Raw genomic sequence first — 19009 nt, 5'->3', positions numbered from 1 at the left:
TTCTAAGGCTTTTAAAGATCATTTATGCTTCCTCAGTTCTGTAGTGCAGCGTCATTAAATATCAGGCATAATGTCCCTAAGAAACAGCACTTGGAACAAAATAGCAAGCGTGCTTTGGTGACTCAGAGCTGATCAGAAATCTACAGAAATTTCATGTCTCATAGTTGCCAAGTTTTCTAAAATGGTACTACAAAGCTTTGGCTAAGCAGCTCTAAAGTACTGGGGGAATGAGGAGGTGAAGGGTACAGAGGCCTGTCTTCAGGTAGGAGGGCAGAGGGCCTTGGGAAGACTTGAATTGGATCAAACCTTCACATGCAATTATCTGTTCCATCTGTGTCTCTAACAAACTGTGTGACCTTGGGTTTCCGGTTCCTTATCTGTCAAAAGGAAGAACTAACATATTTCTAGCTCCTCCAATGTCACAGTGTTGATGTAATGATCAGATGAGATAATCGCTGAGATAATGCTTTGGAAAGACTGTCAAAGTGAGGTGTTTTACAACTGACACTTATTAAGCACTTATCAAGTGCCTTGGGAGAGACACAGAGATAAATAGGACTCGGTCCCTGCCCTGAAGAAGTTCATAATCTAGTTCAGAAGATAAAACATACATATGAAAAGCAAACAGTACATGGCAGCAAAAAGGTGTCAAAAGAGCAGTTTAGAATATAAATACCAGAAAAAAAAAAAAAAGAATATAAATACCAGAGAAAATTGAAGAAGGTACAGAACTCTTTCTGCAGGAATGGATAGGGAAGACTGAAATAAATCTTCTCTTAGCTGGGCCTGAAAGGAGAGGAAATTTGGATCATTTCGAATGGAGGAAACATCCCAGCAAGTGGAGGCAGAGACAAGGAGTCCAAGCTGCATCCTGGGTCCAAGAGGAGACCAGACCAGGTGAAGTAAAAGACTTCACAGGCCAGTTCTACTTAAGACGAGAAAGTTGAGCCTATAGACCATCCTGGCAGCTAAGACTGCAGTGGAATACCGAAAAAGGATCTTACAATTGACACCATCTGGTGTCCTTGAGCAATAAAGAATTGTGAGAGAGGCCCTAGAATTCATTCTCTTTCTCTCTTCCCATCCCTCCCTCCCTCTCTATCTCTTTGCTCTGGATTTTTTTAAAAACAGCTTTATTGAGGTATTTTGGCATACAATATTTAAAGTGTACTGCTCATTAAGTTTTGACATAACTATACATCTGTGAAACCATCACCGCAATCAACATAGTGAACATAGGCGTCATTCCCTAAGTGATTACTTGTGCCCCTTTGTAATTCCTCTCTCGGGCCCCTCGCAACCACTGATCTGCTATCTGTCACTGTAGATTAGTTTGCACTTTCTAGAATTTTATATAAATGGAATCAAATAAAGATGTACTCTTTTTTTTTTTTGTCTGGCTTCTTTTACTCAGCATAGTTAATTTTGAGTTTTATCCATGTTGTTGCTACTCTTAATAATTCATTTTTTTTTCAGTTCATGTTTTTATTGTTGAGAAGTGCTACAGAACCCTCTTTAAAACCTTAATTTGTTTGGTTTTGTATTTAAGGAGGTGCTTCCTCCATGACCCCAAGGTACCTATCTCGGTGCTTGGCATACAGAGGCGCTTATTTGTTGAAAGGATGAATTTTTGACCACCCCACAGTGCTAATACCTTATATAGTTTTGTTTCTTCCGTGGGATGCTTGGCCTTTATAGGCCTGTCTCTTCATCACTGTTGTTCATCTCACCTTCTGCTATACCATATGCAAAATACAATCGCCCACTTCTTAAATGTTCTTTAATGATAAAGCCATGAACATGCTCAAGTATTCCTGAGCTAGACTCTGGTGGAGGAGGGGGTGTTAGGGGGGAGGTGGAGAAAGATAAATTAGGCATAACTCGTGTTCACAATCTAGCTCTACCTTCTTGAAGACATTGCTCTTGATTGAGGATTCAAAACAATATTCAAAAACATATTCACATATGTTTTAACGATAATAAATGTAAATGGGAGTCTGAGAAAAAGTCTACTTAGCCTTTCAGACTTGGGCCATTCCTTTGCTGCATTGTTTAGAATTGCAGAGAAGAATGGAGATTTGCTGAGAATATTGCAGGGACTCTGCCTCCCATACCCTAGCCAGGAAACAAAACGCTGCTCCAAAGATAGAGATTTTGGTTGAGCATTTAGGATTCTACTTATCAAACTAATGGAAAGTTTTTTGTTTTTTTTTTTTAATGGAAAGTTTTGAGTAGAGTATTTTCTCCCACTGAAAATTTGGGCTTACATAACCCGTTTCAAAGCTAGGACATTAAAATAGCCATTGAATTATGGAACCATGCTTAACTAAGCAGTTGTTTAGAAAAAAAATTTTTTAAAGCCATACCACTTTGGGGAATTCCCTGGTGGCCTAATGGTTAGGATTCAGTGGTTTCACTGTGGAGGCCTGGGTTCGATCCCTGGTTGGGGAACCGTCCCACATGCCATGCAGCGTGGCCAAAATAAAAAATAAATAAAAATTAACAAACAAACAAACAAAGCCATACCACTTTGAAAGTATCTGAAGACAAGTAGCAGGAATATATTATGGTATTATGGACTCAGAGCTAGTTTCAGGAATAAAAATTTTACAGGCAGTCAAGAGATTTCAGAATTATTTTCAAGGGTGTTCACTGGAAAATGAAGTTATTCAGAGCCACAACTATTGATTAAGCTAGAAAATTTCATGCGCATTGTAAGTACATGATTTAAGGAGAAACCAGGTGGATAAAGAAAATATGTAATCAACCTATGACATCAAATGAAAATTTTAGAACAAATGTTCATAATGTGCCACTTTTGCAAACGCTTAACCCTTCCAAGGGGCTTTCAAACCCAGCGCTGTGGCTTCAAGGGTGGCCTGACTGTTCATGGAAACTTGTTATACAAACTGGAATGAGCCTGGTTTTACTGAGATTCTGTTGTGAGCTAGGATATAAAGAAGGCCTGATAGGAAATTTTGGATCTCAAAGAAAAGCTGAGAAGTTTGGCTCAAAAAATGGGACAGATTGAAACCATTTTTACCAAAGGAATATGAAACAGTTAAAGGAAATTGACTCAGAAGAAGACTCATATCATTTTGAAAAGCTAGACATGAAGCACAACGTGTTCAGTTCTTGTTATAACCGACTGAGTGTGGTGCTGTAATGCGTAAACACGTACCAGGCTGATAAAGTATTTCCCTGGGCTTTAAACTGATGATGACACTGTCTCATACTGAGCTGCATATGGAAGAGATTTTCTCCTTTAAAAATTGTGTCAGAGCCAGTGGGAGAAATAGACCTACCAGAGGGCATTTGGAGTTTCATGCTTGGGAAGAACATACACTGTAAATATTGAAACATCTCCTATGATTAAGGTGTTATGCAAAAAAAAAAAAAAAAAAAAGCAAATCCTTGAGGAAGTTAGCAATTTAGTATACTTTCTATATTCCATTTACCAAAGAGAAATTTTGCCAAACTAATTTATAGTATTCAACCATGGTAGCTAAGTAGATTATGTGTTACATCTGGGTTTCCCATGACTGGGTTGCTGTATAAAAACACAGGCACAGATATTTCTGGAATGCATGCTTTTCTTGGGCAGCATTTCAAAACTAATTTATCAGTATTTTCAAATGATTAATAATGGGAGACTCTATGGATGGGGAGCCTTTGATCATCCAAATCAAGGGTTACTGACTCACAAGTCTATGGGAGGGCTTCCCTGATGGCGCAGTGGTTGAGAATCCGCCTGTCAATGCAGGGGACACGGGTTCAAGCCCTGGTCCAGGAAGATCCCACATGCTGCAGAGCAACTAAGCCCGTGCACCACAACTACTGAGCCTGTGCTCTAGAGCCCGCGAGCCACAACTACTGAGCCCACGTGCTACAACTACTGAAGCCTGTGTGCCTAGAGCCCGTGCTCCGCAACAAGAGAAGCCACAGCAATCAGAAGCCCCCACACTGCAACAAAGAGTAGCCCCGGCTCGCCGCAACTAAAGAAAGCCCGCGCACAGCAACGAAGACCCAACGCAGCCAAAAATAAATAAATAAATAAATTTATATTAAAAAAAAAAAAGTCTGTGGGAGCCAGGCAGGTAATTAATGTATGAAGGGCACAGACCAAAGAGTGGTGGGGACTGTGACAAACTAAGGAGAGAATACATCAAGCAAAGGAGCAGCCATCACTCAGTTCCGACCAGTTGCTGCCATGTGGCAATGGAAGCCCGGGGTGACAGAGCTTCTGATTATTCAAAAAACCTTAGAAACCCAGCTCTTTGTGTATAATATCCAGATTTTTATATGAAATCTCCTGAAATGTAAATGTTGGCAACCAGTTATTTTATTCATAATAGCTTATTATTATTACAGAGGAAGTACACGTGCATCGTATAAAAACGGAAAATGTAGGCCAACAACAACAGAACATATTCCCACCACTCAGAGAGCACCACTGTTAACACCTTAGTGCATATCCTTTCAGATCTTTTTTATTCATAAATATATAGACATTTTAAAAGCAAAATGATTATGGTTTTGGAACTGGTATTTTATTAATGATTTTGACCTTTCCATTTCAGTAAATTTTCACCCCATCTAATCCCCTGTCCATATTAAAACATTTCCAGTTGACCACAAACATCTTTTGTAGCAATTTGTTTAAACTAACAGGGAATCCAGGACCATGCATTGTATTATTATTGCATACCTTAAGTCTCTTTCATAGCAGTTTTGGCTTAAAAAAAAAAACATACTGACTTGCTGAAGAGAGCTGGCCAGTTGCCCTGCAGAATGCTTCACCTCCTAGATTTGTCCAGTTGCTTCCTCCTAGTGTCCATTAGTTCGTTTCTCTATCCCCAATATTTCCTGTAAACTGTAAGTTATATCTAATACTTCTTTTGGGGTAGGGAGCAGCTAGAATATATGCTAGGTTGGGTTATGCATTTGTCTCATACCAGAACTGGCCTACTGGTAAGTGATACCAAGACTGTTTCCAGGAAAGGAGTGATGACAGTCTGATCCCTCCAATATACAGTTACATTTTTGTCCTCAAGTTTGTAAACTGACAGTGTTACTTGGCGCTGTATGAGTGTGCAGTTGTCTACCAATCATTTCACCTATGGTGTTTAACACCAATTAATAATCTTTGCTAGGATCAATAGTTTTATTAAAGTTCACAAAATGCCATTTTTCCAATTCTGTCATTCTTTCTCCATTTATTAGCTGGCATTTTTTCCTTCTTCAACTAGGGTTCAAGTTCATACTATAAAAAATAACTCCCAGTGGGCCAAACTCAATGCATTTGGGGACAGGATTTAGCCAGTGGGCTGCCGCCTTCTGATCTACACTCTAAGCCAGACCGTCTCATCACTGTCACCTGTACCCTGCGCATTAGGTCTCGTTGTAACACTCAGTTTCTCTGCATTTGTTGACATGTTGCTTGTAATCTTCTCACCGCATTTTACGTGTGTATTTATCTCCCTGGCTGGACTGTGACCTCCTCAAGGACAGGGACTCCCCTGCAGTATATTTCCTTTGTTTCCCCTAATGTGCTCTTAAAGGTACTTTGGTGATTGCTAATCCTAATTAACAAAAAAGCACTAATAGGAACCAAAAGTTTTCATTATTATCTCTCGTGTTCCCTGGCTTTCCCGCTAAAAGTTGCCCTAATTATCTGTCATAGTGAAGCACTTGTCTCATTTACAGTTTACTTATGCCCTGCGAGTCCCTGGGTGGGGGTAGTGGGGAGGGAAGAGGGGAAATAAGCTCTTTATTAGTCTTCAGAAGTTGGAAAGTCATTTTCCAGCTGTGTGACCTTGGGTAAGTCCCATCATCACTCAGAGTTTCTATTTCTTCATTCAGTAAAATGAGGTGACAGCGATATCTCTAAACGCACACCTCGCTTGGCTCTCTCTAGGATACAAGCCTAACCAGTACCTTTTAGTAGGTTTCCTCCTAACCCATCTCCCCCTGCTCCCTTCACATGGGTCAACACTATCCTTTCTAAGAGGAGAGTAGCTGAAATAATAACCACAGTGGACAGAATTTGCCTCTGATGACTTCCCGACCATCACAGTTAGACCCGTCTAATCTATGTCCCAGGAACCGTCTGCTCAGATTTCCAAGGTCAAACCTTAGGACCTCCTTCCCAACGAGAGCCAAGCGTGGACAACAGGGCCCTCCGCAAGCAATTGACACAGCAAAGGCCCAGCCTTAGGTCTTCCTTGCTGCAAGGGAGGAGAGGACGGAGAGGATTGAGATTGGTTGGACCCTTGTCCTTCTTGTGGAGTCTTGCCTTTAGGATTCTGAATGCCCCTAGGCCAGCTCTGGGGTATGGGTCCTTCTAAGAAAAGAAAAAAAAAGAAATAAAAATGCTTCAACTCACTGCTTCTTCCCAATCCTTTTCTCGCAGTCCTGTTAGTCTCCTTTTATTCCCCCCTTCTTATTCCCTTCCATCTAGGTACAGTCTCAGGGACCTCATCCAAATGGCTTTCTGTGCCCTGAAACAGCTTTCTTGTATGTCCTCCTTGACTGAGGATGGTCTCCAGCCTGATTATAAACGGAGTCTTACCATTTCTGTGGCCCTGAGAGCTCCAGGCGGAAGGGGAAGCAGTCAAGTCTCTAAGAGGTAAGGCAGAGAACCTGCACCAGCCGGCTTATTCACAAGCCGCATTCTGGCCTGTAGCAAACAGGGCTGGCCAGAGCAAATAGCTCAAGTCTGCTGTGAAAGCCTGACCCCTGTCCGTGACTCTCATCTAAAGAGACACAAAACGGATCCATAATTCTTCCATTTCCCCTTTCACTGTCTCCGGCCTATTGGCTGTTGATGAAAATCAGGTGGCAAATTGGCCAAACAAGGTCCACCTGTTGCTGTATCCTTGGCAGCATCCCATGAATCTTTCAATACCAACAGGAAATAGTAAATACAACTGCTAAGGATGAACAATCTCCCCATGAAGAGGAAGAAGGGAAACTCTTGAGATGTGGGGTACACTTGGAACTTGCCAGTGATGCCTTGCGACAGCTGGGGCTGCTCCTATGCCATGGCCTGCCTTCCCTGGGCCCGTCTTCATCAGATATTAGCACTTGTCTTTCCTCAGGAAGGAGGGAGAAAGTAGCCCTAGTGGCAAGGACAGAGTCTTGGGGACCCCTCAGGGTGAGGACAGACGAGCACAGACCTAGGAAGGAATCAGCCAGTCAGTGGTAGAGGGAGGCCAAAACCACTGTAAGAAACAAAGGGTCAGAGTGACAGAGTGGACAAGACCCCCAAGAGTAAAACAACCGAAGGGATGGATGTAAGGCTACACGTGCTTGTCTGCATTTCCCAGACCTGGAGCAGCCTGGTGAGAAATTTTCCCAGTCACAGAGCCTTTGTATTCACTTATTTAATAACAATAGTTCAGAAGAAGCAATCCCAGCTGTAGAACGCGTAATTTTGTTTCAGAACATTACCCTGCCAAAAAAAAAAAAAGTGCATTTCCCCCACTCTGGCACTCCATGGTGTGAATCTGAACTCTTACTTTCACTCAGAGGCCTCTTTTATGCAGTTCCCAGGTTGGCTGGCAAAGTCATCTTAGAATCATCCCTAAATGTGGAATTTCTGTTTTCAAGAGTCATTTCCAATATGAAACTCTAAGTGGTGGAGAATAAAGACTAAGGATCAAAGGTTATCAGATTAATTTGCCTAAAACCAATTCACCTAGAGACAGTTTCAAATAAGTATTTATCAAATCTGCAGCATTTCAAAAAGTTTAGCAGATTCACCCTTTCACTTTTCATTGCTATTGTCTGTACACCTTTGTTAGTCAACTGAATATGCCACATGCCTGTTTATTTGTTGAGACTATATTGGCCTTTCAACAGCAGGAATGTAGTAGACAGACCAAAGCATCAAAATCATATTGAGCTCTGTTACAGTTTTCAAAGCATCTAATTTGGAAAAGAATATTGGATTAAGAAACACAAAAAATGATACACAAAATGTCTGTACCAATTCTATTTATTGCTGGAAACTTTAAAAAAGTTTGAAAAGTAGGTAACAGAAAAAGATATCCATAAAGGTAGGAAGCAATCTCGTCATTTACAAAGTGCTGCAAATTTGATAAATTTATGCTGCTGATAACTCAGGGGTACTCTTAGATGAAAAGATATAAATCCTTGAAATACCCAAGCGTGACAAAAACGAACAGAACAACTAAATGGCTATAAAAATACCAAAAAGGGAACTCAGCTTTTGGCAAACTGGTCATCAAGTGAACTTTAAGTAAACAAGTTTTTAGTGGATTGGTTTTAAGAGATCTAGCCAAACTGATCAGAACCAAGTGAAAGTGTTTTGCCTCTCTAGCTCCTGGAACCTCAAGAGTTTGGGAGCTGTGGTGGAAATAACTCTGGTTTCCTCTGAGAGGCAGCAGGTCTGGAGAGCTGAACTACTACTAATGAACCAAGTGTAAGAGTCCCCTGACGAGAGAGAGAGAGAGAGAGAGAGAGAGAGAGAGAGAGAGAGAGAGAGAGAGAGGGAGGGAGAGAGAGAGATTGTGTGTGTGTGCCCGTGTGTGCACACAAATGTATACTAGAGATACAGACTAGAATCAGACCTTTAGAAAATACTGGAACCCGCCTGTGTGTGCCTGTAATGTGCTACAGCACAGGCTGCACACCTGGAAAGGCCAGTCACCCACATCATGGCAACTGGAGGGCTCCTCCTCCACAATCCATTTGGAATGTCTTGATCTTTGGGTCTCTGGCCCTTGGGGCCCTCCCTAGAGGACTCTTCTGCCAGGGCTACAGAGTGCCTTCCTTTTCTTGGCTGGCCTCAGAGGGGCCCACTGGCCAGAGGAATTTGTCAATGGTGGTGACGGCAGCGGCAGTGACTGCATCTCAGATATACTGGGTTGGCCAAAAAGTTCATTTGATGTTTTCCATGAGATGGCTCTAGTAGCGCTTAGTTGTCTTTAACTTCATTTGAAACAATTTTGTTAGATTGTATCGTGACAGCTATCACATCAGTGTGCATTTTTAAAAAACTTATAAAAATTGGTGTATTTTTGTGTGGCCATTTTAATATTGAAGATGGAAGAAAAAAGGAACATTTTCGGCATATTATGCTTTATTATTTCAAGGAAGGTAAAAACACAACTGAAACGCAAAAAAAGATTTTTGCAGTGTATGGAGAAGGTGCTGTGACTGATCGAACGTGTCAAAAGTGGTTTGCGAAGTTTCATGCTGGAGATACCTCGTTGGATGAAGCTCCACGGTTGGGTAGACCAGTTGGTTGATAGCAATCAAATCAAGACATTAACTGAGAACAATCAACGAGGGAGACAGCTGACATGCTCAAAATATCCAGATCAAGCGCTGAAAATCATTTGTACCAGCTTGGTTATGTTCATCGCTTTGATGTTCGGGTTCCACCTAAGTTAAGCGAAAAAAAAAATGTTCTTGAACATAGTTCTGCATGCGATTCTCCACTGAAATGTAACGAAAACGTTCCGTTTTTGAAACAAATTGTGACGGGTGATGAAAAGTGGATACTGTACAATAATAACGTGGAATGGAAGAGATCGTGGGGCAAGCAAAATGAACACCACCAACCACACCAAAGGCCGATCTTCATCCAAAGAAGGTGATGTTGTGTATATGGTGGGATTGGAAGGGAGTCCTTTACTGCGAGCTCCTTCCAGAAAACCAAATGATAAGTTCCAACCAGCACTGCTCCCAATTAGATCAACTGAAAGCAGCACTCGATGAAAAGCATCCGGAATTAGTCAACAGAAAATGCATAATTGTCCATCAGGATAACGCAAGACCGCGTGTTTCTTTGATGACCTGGCAAAAACTGTTACAGCTTGGCTGGGAAGTTCTGATTCATCCGCTGTATTCACCAGACAATGCACCTTCAGATTTCCATTCATTTCGGTCTTTACAAAATTCTCTTAATGGAAAAAAATTTCAATTCCCTGGAAGACTGTAAAAGGCACCTGGAACAGTTCTTTGCTCAAAAAGATGAAAAGTTTTGGGAAGATGGAATTATGAAGTTGCCTGAAAAATGGTAGAAGGTAGTGGAACGAAACAGTGATTACACTGTCCAATAAAGTTCTTGGTGAAAATGAAAAATGTGTCTCTTATTTTTACTTAAAAACCGAAGGAACTTTTTGGCCGACCCAATAATTGGCAGGGGGCTGTCGGGCATTGAGCCGCTGCATGTGACAGCCGTGGCAGAGCAAGTGCCCATCCAGAGGGAAGCAGCAGCAGCCTTCCTCGTCACTCAGCTGCATCCGGCAGTCCTAGGGAAGAAGGACACCTAGTTTACCTCAGCCCAGGAACCAGGGACATCGTGGAAGTCGGCCCTGCTGGGCACTAGACTCCCAGTGACTGGGAAAAAGGGGGCGGGGTTGGAGGGGGATGAACTCCCAGAAGAGAAACCTGAGAAAATACCTCAGCTGGACGCCAGGTGTCGCTGCTACAGCAGAAATAATGAGACAGGCTCCCATTTCCAGCTGTTACCAGGAGTCCCTAGTTTTGGGAGTCTTGACTCTGGGGAAGCCAGATTTAGAAAGGACTAAACGACCACACCCAGAGAGAGTGGCTGAAGGACGCGAAAGAGACTGGAGATGGGTCAGAGCACCTTCCTGGTTTCCCGTATCCTAGACCTCTCCTACAGACTGTGGCAGTTCTAGGACTTCACTCCCCCAGCCCTCTTCTAGCTCTCCTCTGGGAGCCCAGGCGCCCAACACTCACCTCACAGTGGTAGCACTCAAAGTGATAATCTCGGTCCATGGATATCACCCTCACGATGTCCTCACAGCCCTGAAATAATGCACACCCCCATGGGCATGAGAGCAGCACGATAACCCCAACTCTCCCCTCCCCCACCAGCCCCCCTTCCAACGGGAGGTTCATACAGAGGCCTCCAGAGCCTCTCTGCCACAGTCTGCAGCTTTGAGGTGGCCTCTGCAGACCCTGCGGGAACGTCCCCCCTCTCCTTCGTTGGCCTCCAGGAAGGCGTGTCCCCTCGTGGAGCCTCCCCTCTGTCCAGGGGCTCAGGCCTTACGGAGGGAAAGGAAAGAGGCAGGCTGCATCAATAAAGTAAGCTAAGCCGGGGACGAGGAGACCCAACAGGGCCTGCTTCCTCGTGGGCTTTTGGCTTATCTCCCTTGGCACACATAGCGTAAATCATTTCTGACCCCTTCCTACCAGCCCTGAGGATTCTTCCCACCTTTTTCCAGCCCCTACATCTGGGGGCTGGTGACCTTGACTTCAGAGAAAGTCTCCTTCTCTGGACTGGGAGAAAAGAGATGGAGCCTGGGTCCAGCAAGGCTGTCAGACAAGTCCAGGCCCGGATGTTGGGGTCAGGGTGATGACCCAGAGAGCAGAGTCACACGGGAATCTTCGCGGAGTACATTCCTCAGCACCACTGCCTCCCAGGGGAGGCCAGGAGGCATGTCCCCAGTCCCTCCCCAGAGGCAGCAGCACTGGCTGCCCTGCAGGAGAACACAGACATACTGACCTCTGAGGGGAGGATGGGTTGGCCACAGGCCGCACACTTAGGAGCGTAATTCCTGAAAGAGAGAGGACAGAGGGGAGCTGAGGCGGGGGAATCCCTGAGCCCAGGTCCACACCACACCCCGGGCGGAGGACTCACTTGTGGTAGTCGGTGACACAGTACACCTGGTTGGAGAAGTCCACAGTGAAGGGGATGCCGTCCAGGCACTTGTTGCAAACGATGCATCGGAAGCAGCCTGGGTGATAGGACTTTCCCATTGCCTGGAGGATCTGGCTCGTGGGGCGGGAGGAGAATCAGTCTCTGCTTTCCAGCTACCGATGACGTTCCCTGCTGCTCCCACTAACCTCATCTGAGCCCCTGCTCTCGTCCTAGAACAATGCTGTGTAATCTGGGATGACCAAGGAGTCTTAAAATGGAGGCAGAAACCCTGATAAAGGTCTTAGGGAGCATCCAGGCCAGTGTTTCTCAGACTTGGCTGCATATCAGGGTCACCCCGGGAGGTTTTTAAGCCCATCAATGCCTGGGTCCCACCCAGAAGTATTCACCACAGTCTCTGGTGATGACCCAGCATTGGTATTTTCTTTACTTCTTCCCAGGTGATCTGCTAGGCTGCCAGGGCTGTGAACCACTGATTCAACCCAACTCCTCCTTACAGAAAAGAAAACTGAGCTTCAACTGATCCCAGCCAGTAGCAGAAAGGGGATTAAGCCTCAGGACCCCACACTCCTGGCTCAGGTGGAGGGCCGGGTTGTGCCTGCAGAGTTAGGGAGTTAGAGATCACGGGAGCCTGGGGTGGCAGGCGGAGGAGTCCAGACTTGATGCCATAGGCAAAGAGAAGCCACTGTAAACAGCGGTTCTGGGGAAGAATGGGACGCCAAGTAGTTGCTGATAGGTTTCCTCCCCCCACCTTTTCTCAGTATCCATTTAGTTCCTGATTCCACCCCTCGGCCCCTCAGCTTCACAGTCTCAGCTGAAGACACTGTGCTTACCTTCTCCAAAATCAAGTGACCACAGACACAGCATTTCTCAGCTGCCTCCTGAAACCCTGAAAACTAGGAGGAGAAGACCAAGGGAGGATGTTACGGGCCGAGAATGACCTGATGGGCCACAGAGAAAGGGGTGGGAGCCAATTCCAGGCCCAGGGTACCCCTCACTCACCAGATAATCTTCCTCACAGTACACAGAGCCGTTGACGCTGTAGAAAGCCTTGCAGCGCAAAGTTCGCCCTAGAAGCAGTAGACAAGGGGCTGGAGCCTCTCCCAGGGTCCAGGCACAGGGCGTCCCCGCCACGGGGTAACTGCTCTCCGGTGTTTCATGATACGTTTAAATCTGGATTTCAGAGCTTGTCCTCCTAACTGCTGTCTGTCCCGTCTCCCCACACAAATACCCCATCTGATGCAATTCCAATTTGTTTGGTCTCACTCCTGCCAATCCCCACTCCTTCGCTTGCTGCTTCTCCAGCTCCTGCCCCCCTCAACAGTTTTCTGTGGCCCTGCTTTAAAGGGGTGCCGCCTTCTCCAGTGCCTGTGCTTGCTCGGGGAGCCACCTGGGAAAGCAAAGCCAACCACAGGCTGGGGGACAAGGTCAAGGGGCTCTGAACACGGGGCCTACAATGCGCTCAGAGACAATCACACTGTCGTGGACTTTGCTCTCTGGGACCTTTCAACCCAGGAGCTTCTGCACAGCTCTCCTATTCTCCTAGCCCTGTCTGTCTCCCAGGGATAGGCTCCATGGAGGTCAGGACATACTGGGACTACTGTTGGGGACAAAGTGCTTTGTTTGAGAGCAAAGTTGGTCCCCTTTCCTGCTGCACTAGGCTGCTTCCCCAAGCTTAGAGGGACCCAGAGTCTCCGGGGTCAGAAGCAGCCCAGGATCTTCTGCAAGCAGACAAGGCAGGACCGCTCCCCATGAAACCAACACCCAGGAACTGCTCCAGGGTGTCTAAATTATCAGGTATGAGGAGGAATGAGACAAGGGTGGAGAATGGGCAAGTTTCCCACCTCTGCCCTCTTCTCATCAAAATCTCCACTGCCAGCTCTGTCCAGTGGTTTAGAAAAGTTGACTTAGAAACTTATGAGACACAAGGGAGTAGAGAGAGGGAAAGAGACATTCCCAGAAGAGGCTCTATAAACAGAAGGACAAATAGATAGATGAACCTAAAGGGAGCCAGGCAGGGGATGGGAGTGGCTGGAGCCAGACAGGCAGAGATAGGAAATTAAAGGTCCAGCAAAGGAATCAGAGTGGGTAAGCAGGGGGGCCGGGTAATGAGGGAGGTGAGGGAAAGGCTGGGGAGTTGAGGCCGCTGGGAGCACCCCCTGCTCCTGGCGGGCCTCCTGAGCTAACAGCAGCGGGCATTCCTGGAGCGTGATGTCATCAGCTTGGCATGGCCCGGTGGCCTGCACTCCAGCGAGGTGGCTGAACTCTGACCAGCCGAGAGAAAACCCCCCTCTCCACTCCCCCACAGCTCCCCGCTCCCTCAGCCCACCCCACCCTTCCCACATTCCAGTCTTTCACTGTCGCCCCAGGCAACTCAAGTCGGCTGCCCAAGACCAAGCCCCTCCAAGGAGAGGCCGGAGGGCTGGGAGGGAGTCCAGGCTGGGCAAGCAGGAAGGCAGAAGAAAGAGGGAGGAATAGAGCGGAGGAAAGAGGCTCAGCAGAGGGAGGGCTGACCTCAGCAAGGGGCGCCAACATGGGGGCGGGCGGGAGAGAGCCAGGTAGAGCACAGAGAAGGGAAGCAAGAGAGAAGGTGGGGGCCAGACCAGCAAATGGAGAGGCACAAGCCCTGCTTTCCCTAGGCACTTGTGAGTGTGTATGTGCGGGGAGTGCTTGAGGCCTCAGGCCCTGGTCCAGAAGGTCTGGGGGCTGCACTCACCACAGGAGCAGCAGACAAAGCACTGGGTATGGTAGAGGCTGTCCAGGGCCTGGCAGGCGTTGCTCTGCCCATAGATGCCTTTGTTGCACTTGATACAGGTGCCTGAGAGGAGAGAAGAAGTTGTCAGCATCATGGCGCACTCCCCCAGCTCAAAACCAGGGATTCCTCATCTTTCCTGATGGCAAAGGACCACCAGTCACAGCCTCCTTTTGACGGGCTCCCTTTTGGGAAGAGAGAGTTAATGGGATGCAGCAAGGTTTTGGCTGGGCAGACTTATTCTTGTTTACTGATTAATCAACAGACATTTTCTGAACATCTATTTAGTGCCTCGCAACAACATTGTGCCCAATACTGTGGAAAATTGGAGAAACTCAAAGATAGGGTCCCTGGACTTCAGATGCTCGGTTTCTGTTGGGGAGAAAAGACTAATCAGGCAAGATATGATCCCCGTGGCACTGTGTGGGACAGTCAGAGATGTGAGTCCATAAGGGCCCAGCAGCAGACTGGAAAAAGCTTCCTAGTGAAAGCACGCCAGGTGCAGAAAGCCTCTCCAGGACCTCAGCTTCTCCATCTGTCAAATGAACTGCCATTTGGCTATGGAATGACTTCTTTTTTTTGCCCCTCCCGCTGCGGAGCACAGGCTCCTGACGCGCAGGCCCAGCGGCCATGGCTCACGGGCCCAGCCGCTCCGCGGCATGTGGGATCTTCCCAGACCGGGGCACGAACCCGTGTCCCCTGCATCGGCAGGCGGACTCTCAACCACTGTGCCACCAGGGAAGCCCCAGAATGACTTCTGCTCTGTACCTCTAGGCTTCCAAAGATGGAAAGAAGGATCTGGCTCAGCAGAGGGCCCTGTGCAGAGGGGACCATGTGAGTGTGACTCCTCTGGGGAGGTGGCTGCTGAGAATGCAGGGTGTGTTCCAAGGATTGAGGGTTGCAGAGGAAGGGGGGAAGGGAGGCAGAACCCCTCATGTCTCCCTGTCATCTTCTATCATAGGAGGAACAGAGCCAAACTGCTCTTCCCTGACATCTCCTCTAAAATACATAACACCTGGCTCTGGCACCCCCCTTTCCTGGGTGTGTTCTTCCCTCCTTCCACTCCCCAATTCCAGGCCCATGAGTGAGGGCTAGGGCCTGTCTTTGGGGAACAGATCCCAACGGGCCCGCCTCACCCCGCCCCACCTCTCCCCCTCGGCACACTGCCACACTCCTTGCCTGTTGGGGCCCATCCAGTCTTTGCCCAGGGGCTTGGGAGCCCGTGCAGCAGCTGCAGCGACTGATGGGCCCAGGCCTGTCCTGCTCCCACCCTCTGGCAGCTGGGCAAGGCTGTAGCCAAGGAAGAGGGCCCCTACTAGGGGCAGGAGTAGGAGGGTACAGTCAGGCTGGGGGTTCTGTCAGAGGAGGCAAACTGACCCCTAGGGAGAGAAGCAGCCCTCCCCCTCACCGGGGTCCAAGGCTTCCCCAGGGGAGGGGAGCTCTGCCCCAAGATTGCCATGCCAGGGGGCTCTGTCAGAGCCATTTCTTTGGGAAGCCTTGGACATTACGGGAAGACAAGAGCCAACTGCTCAGGCATGTCTGCCTCACCTCCTCTAACCCAGCATATCCACTCCTAGGTTCTTCCTGCCGTATTACTGCACTCTCTCCCAGCTCCTTTCTTCCTTCTGGTTCTGATGGCTTAGCCGAGATTTCTCTCCACCCATCAACCACTTCTCCCCAGCCTCGAAAGGAAACTGCTAAAAGGATCCTGTCACTTAGTCTCCCGTGACCAAAGCATCATCTGCTCTGGGTTTTCCTCTCTCAGGTGGGGGCGGGGTGGGGGGGAAATGGGGGAAGGTTGGAGTTGAACTAGCCTGCAGCCCTGCTACCTCTGAACCTCCTCCCTTACCTTCCTTCCCTGGCTGGGTTCCTCTCTCTATTTACATTTCTAGCCACAGTGTTCTAGAGCATGGGGTCTGGGGCAGGAACATGGATGGTGAGAAAGGTGAGAAGATGCTGGGAACACTGAAGAGGCTCACAGACCTAGGAGCAGGCCCTCCACTTCTTTCTGTACTTCCTATCACAATCAGATTGGCATTATTTTATACAGTGAAGTGGTGCCTGTGGGTCTTGATTAAAAGATCGTTCAAGACACCAATATCCCCGCCCCCAGTAGCCGAGACATATAATCAATTAACACTTCCTGAAGGTAACTGCGTCCGGGAGAGAGGCGGCGACCAGGTTTCTTTAGCAGCAGGAAATAAGGGGCTACTTCGTGCCTGAATTCTGAGCAGGTTATGGCCAGAACTGAAGCCCGGGTTATTTCTGGCAGCTATACACGGTCGCCATCCATCCAGGGGTGATGTTGTCCCGGTGGTCAAGGCTTCTGCCCTGACTTCCGGAGGATGGGGAAAACAGAAGCTGACACCACCGGGTATCGGCTTAAATGCCCACCCACGCACGGAGCCAGCAGGACTGGGGCCAGACGGCAGTAGGGTCTCTGCTTTCCGTCCCAGGGCTTTCTTCCTCCCCCCCGGGCTCCTTTCCCCGACCGCGGCCACAGCTCCGCGCGTGTTAGGAAGCAGCTCCCCCACCCCCTGCACCCCACCTCAGCCCAGTGCCGCGCGGCCGGCCCCGCCCGCGGGCACCTGGAGCGCCCGGGCAGGAGCCGGCACGCACGCGGCCCACCCGCCCCGCCCCCCCACCCGCGCATTCCCCAAATTCCTGCGGGCGGAGCCTGGGCCCGGCTGGGGGCGCGGCGCGCAGGAGCCTGCAGGGGCAACGCCGCCGAGGGGGGAGCAAGATGGGGGGATGCTCTCCCAGCCCCACTTGGTTACCCTCAACAAGGCCTCCTACCGCGAAAAACCCAGGATCTAAAGCTGAGGAACTGGGATTCACGAGATCATCAGGGGGGTTGAATTTAGCAGGAATAAGGTGCCCGTGGTCCATTTGAAACCCAGTGGGAAGGGGAAATTCCTCTTGCCTCTTTCCTAGCCCCGCGTCTCTGCCTCCGACTTCCCAGCGCCCGCCGTCGGGGCAGTGGGGAACCGAATGCGGTGACGGGTGTCTTCCCGTCCCTAACCACTTCTCTCACTCACCAAAGTAGTCCTCTCTGGACTCCGGCTCCCGCATCCGGGCCCGGGCGGCCTCTGGAACGAACGCACCTGGCGGCTCCTCGAGACCTGACGGCTCAATCCCCGAGGGTTCTCCGCGGGCGCCGGCTTCTCGCCCACCTGTGCCCACCGTCAGGCGCAGCAACGCTGTTAGTTCATCTTGGTATCGGGCGCCCGCGGCGCAGTCCCCATAGCCAGTCACCGAGTGTCGTCCGGGTTGCGCCCCTCGTCTCTCCAAGGGCCCTGCCGCTCCCACTCCGGCCCCGGCTAGAGCTCCCGGGCTGCCCAGGGCTGGGGGATATGAGTGGCGGCTTTCCTGGCAGCCGAACCCCGCGGGCCGATGAGCGCACAGTCGGTCCAGGGCAGCGTGGAGCTCGGGGTAGGCGGACGGCACCCCTCCAGAGGAATAGCCCGCCGGAACCCCGGCCAGAGGTGGGCCAAACAGGCATGGCCCGGCGGGCAGGGGGCTGCCGTGGCGCTGGTCGTAGCCCATGCTGATGCCGCTGGTACGGTTGCTGCAGGGTCGGCTACCTCCGGCTCCACCAGCCCCCGCCCCATCCAGCAGCAGACTGCCCCGGGGGCTGGACGGCTTGCTCGCGTCGCTGGCTGAGCTACTGGCGAAACTGGAGCGGGGGCTTAGGGCTGGGGCCGTCTCCAGCCGAAAGTCGGGGGGCAATGACTGAGGTAGAGGCAAGGCCCGGGTGGGAGGCGGTCCCCCGGGAAAGGAGCCTTCGTAGCGCGGCGCCTCAAAGGAGCCGCGAGGGTTCCGCTCAGCGTCCAGGGGGCCTTGCTCCCGGGCTGGCTCCAACGGCTCATCCCCAGGTCCCCCAGTAGCTCCACGGGGCCCTGATTTCCTAGGTCCCCCCAACCCACTCAGGCGCCCCTTGCCCGGCCCGGGGGTCCCATCAGACCCAGACCTGCTAGATTCACCCTTTCTGCGGCCGAACTTGGCGCTGCCGGAGTCCGAGAGTCTTAACTTCTCCAGCAGGCGACTGGCTTTCTCCCCTAACCGCTCCATGCCCTCGGGCCTGGGGCCTCCAGCCCCCTCCCCGCCCGGCACCCTGCAGCGTCTCGGCGACCGCTTCTCTTTCCCTGCGGCCGGACTTCGCTTCCCCAGGGGCACAGGATAGGCACAGGGGTTTAGCGGGCGCCCCGGATGCCCGGCGCCAAGAATCCCGCAGCATCCCCCAGCGAGAGGGGTTGCGTCCCCTCGCGCATCAGGGGTTAAGCGGGGCTAGAAGTGCCTACGGCCGCGGCTGTCCGGTCCGCAGGTCTATCTGTTCACGCGTCGACTCGCCCGGCAGCCCCACTCTCCCAGGCCCCCGCCCCCCTCGCTCACACACTCAGCACCGACCCAACTTCTCTCCCAAACTTTTGTCTGCCTGGCCGGATCTACTTTCCTGGAGGGGCGGAGCGCCGTGTGCGAGACGAACGGGGGTGTCGGCGCAGGAATCTGGTGCGCCGGAAAGGGGGGGTGGCGGGTGTTGGTGCTAAGTGTCCTGGAGCTGGAGATCCGCCGACTGGTGGCGAAAGGAGGGCGAGGGG

The 19009-nt window shown here is 49.8% G+C and overlaps 1 protein-coding gene across 2 annotated transcripts; it reads right to left on the bottom strand.

Annotated features, from left to right (window-relative positions):
• Positions 1–3929: 3929 nt before the first annotated feature.
• On the bottom strand, positions 3930–18785 carry AJUBA (ajuba LIM protein). Of its 2 annotated transcripts, XR_009518368.1 has the most exons (9): positions 17450–18785; positions 14376–14477; positions 12662–12729; positions 12493–12555; positions 11642–11772; positions 11507–11558; positions 10738–10806; positions 8595–10283; positions 3930–6343 (listed from the first exon to the last, which is right to left on the bottom strand). XR_009518368.1 is itself a non-coding variant. In XM_060004851.1 (8 exons), exons 1-8 carry the CDS (start codon positions 18480–18482, stop codon positions 10128–10130), a joined length of 1674 nt encoding a protein of 557 aa, XP_059860834.1. In that variant the 5' UTR covers positions 18483–18785; the 3' UTR covers positions 6365–10127. The 2 variants fall into 2 exon arrangements, 1 of the variants encoding a protein (XP_059860834.1); XM_060004851.1 differs by lacking the exon at positions 3930–6343 and having other exon boundaries at positions 6365–10283.
• Positions 18786–19009: the final 224 nt, after the last annotated feature.

Source organism: Delphinus delphis, chromosome 2, assembly GCF_949987515.2.
Source record: "Delphinus delphis chromosome 2, mDelDel1.2, whole genome shotgun sequence".
NCBI classification, from domain to species: domain Eukaryota; kingdom Metazoa; phylum Chordata; class Mammalia; order Artiodactyla; family Delphinidae; genus Delphinus; species Delphinus delphis.
This window is presented reverse-complemented; position numbering and strand designations above follow the sequence as displayed.

What these genes read in the sequence shown, in the direction of transcription:
- AJUBA (XM_060004851.1), bottom strand. Translation starts at nt 18,482, where the DNA reads ATGGAGCGGTTAGGGGAGAAAGCCAGTCGCCTGCTGGAGAAGTTAAGA. An exon ending in ACTGTGAGGAAGATTATCTG is followed by an intron (nt 12,556 to 12,661) that starts GTGAGTGAGGGG and finishes TTCTCCTCCTAG; the next exon opens with TTTTCAGGGTTTCAGGAGGC. An exon ending in GTCACTTGATTTTGGAGAAG is followed by an intron (nt 11,773 to 12,492) that starts GTAAGCACAGTG and finishes CCCACGAGCCAG; the next exon opens with ATCCTCCAGGCAATGGGAAA.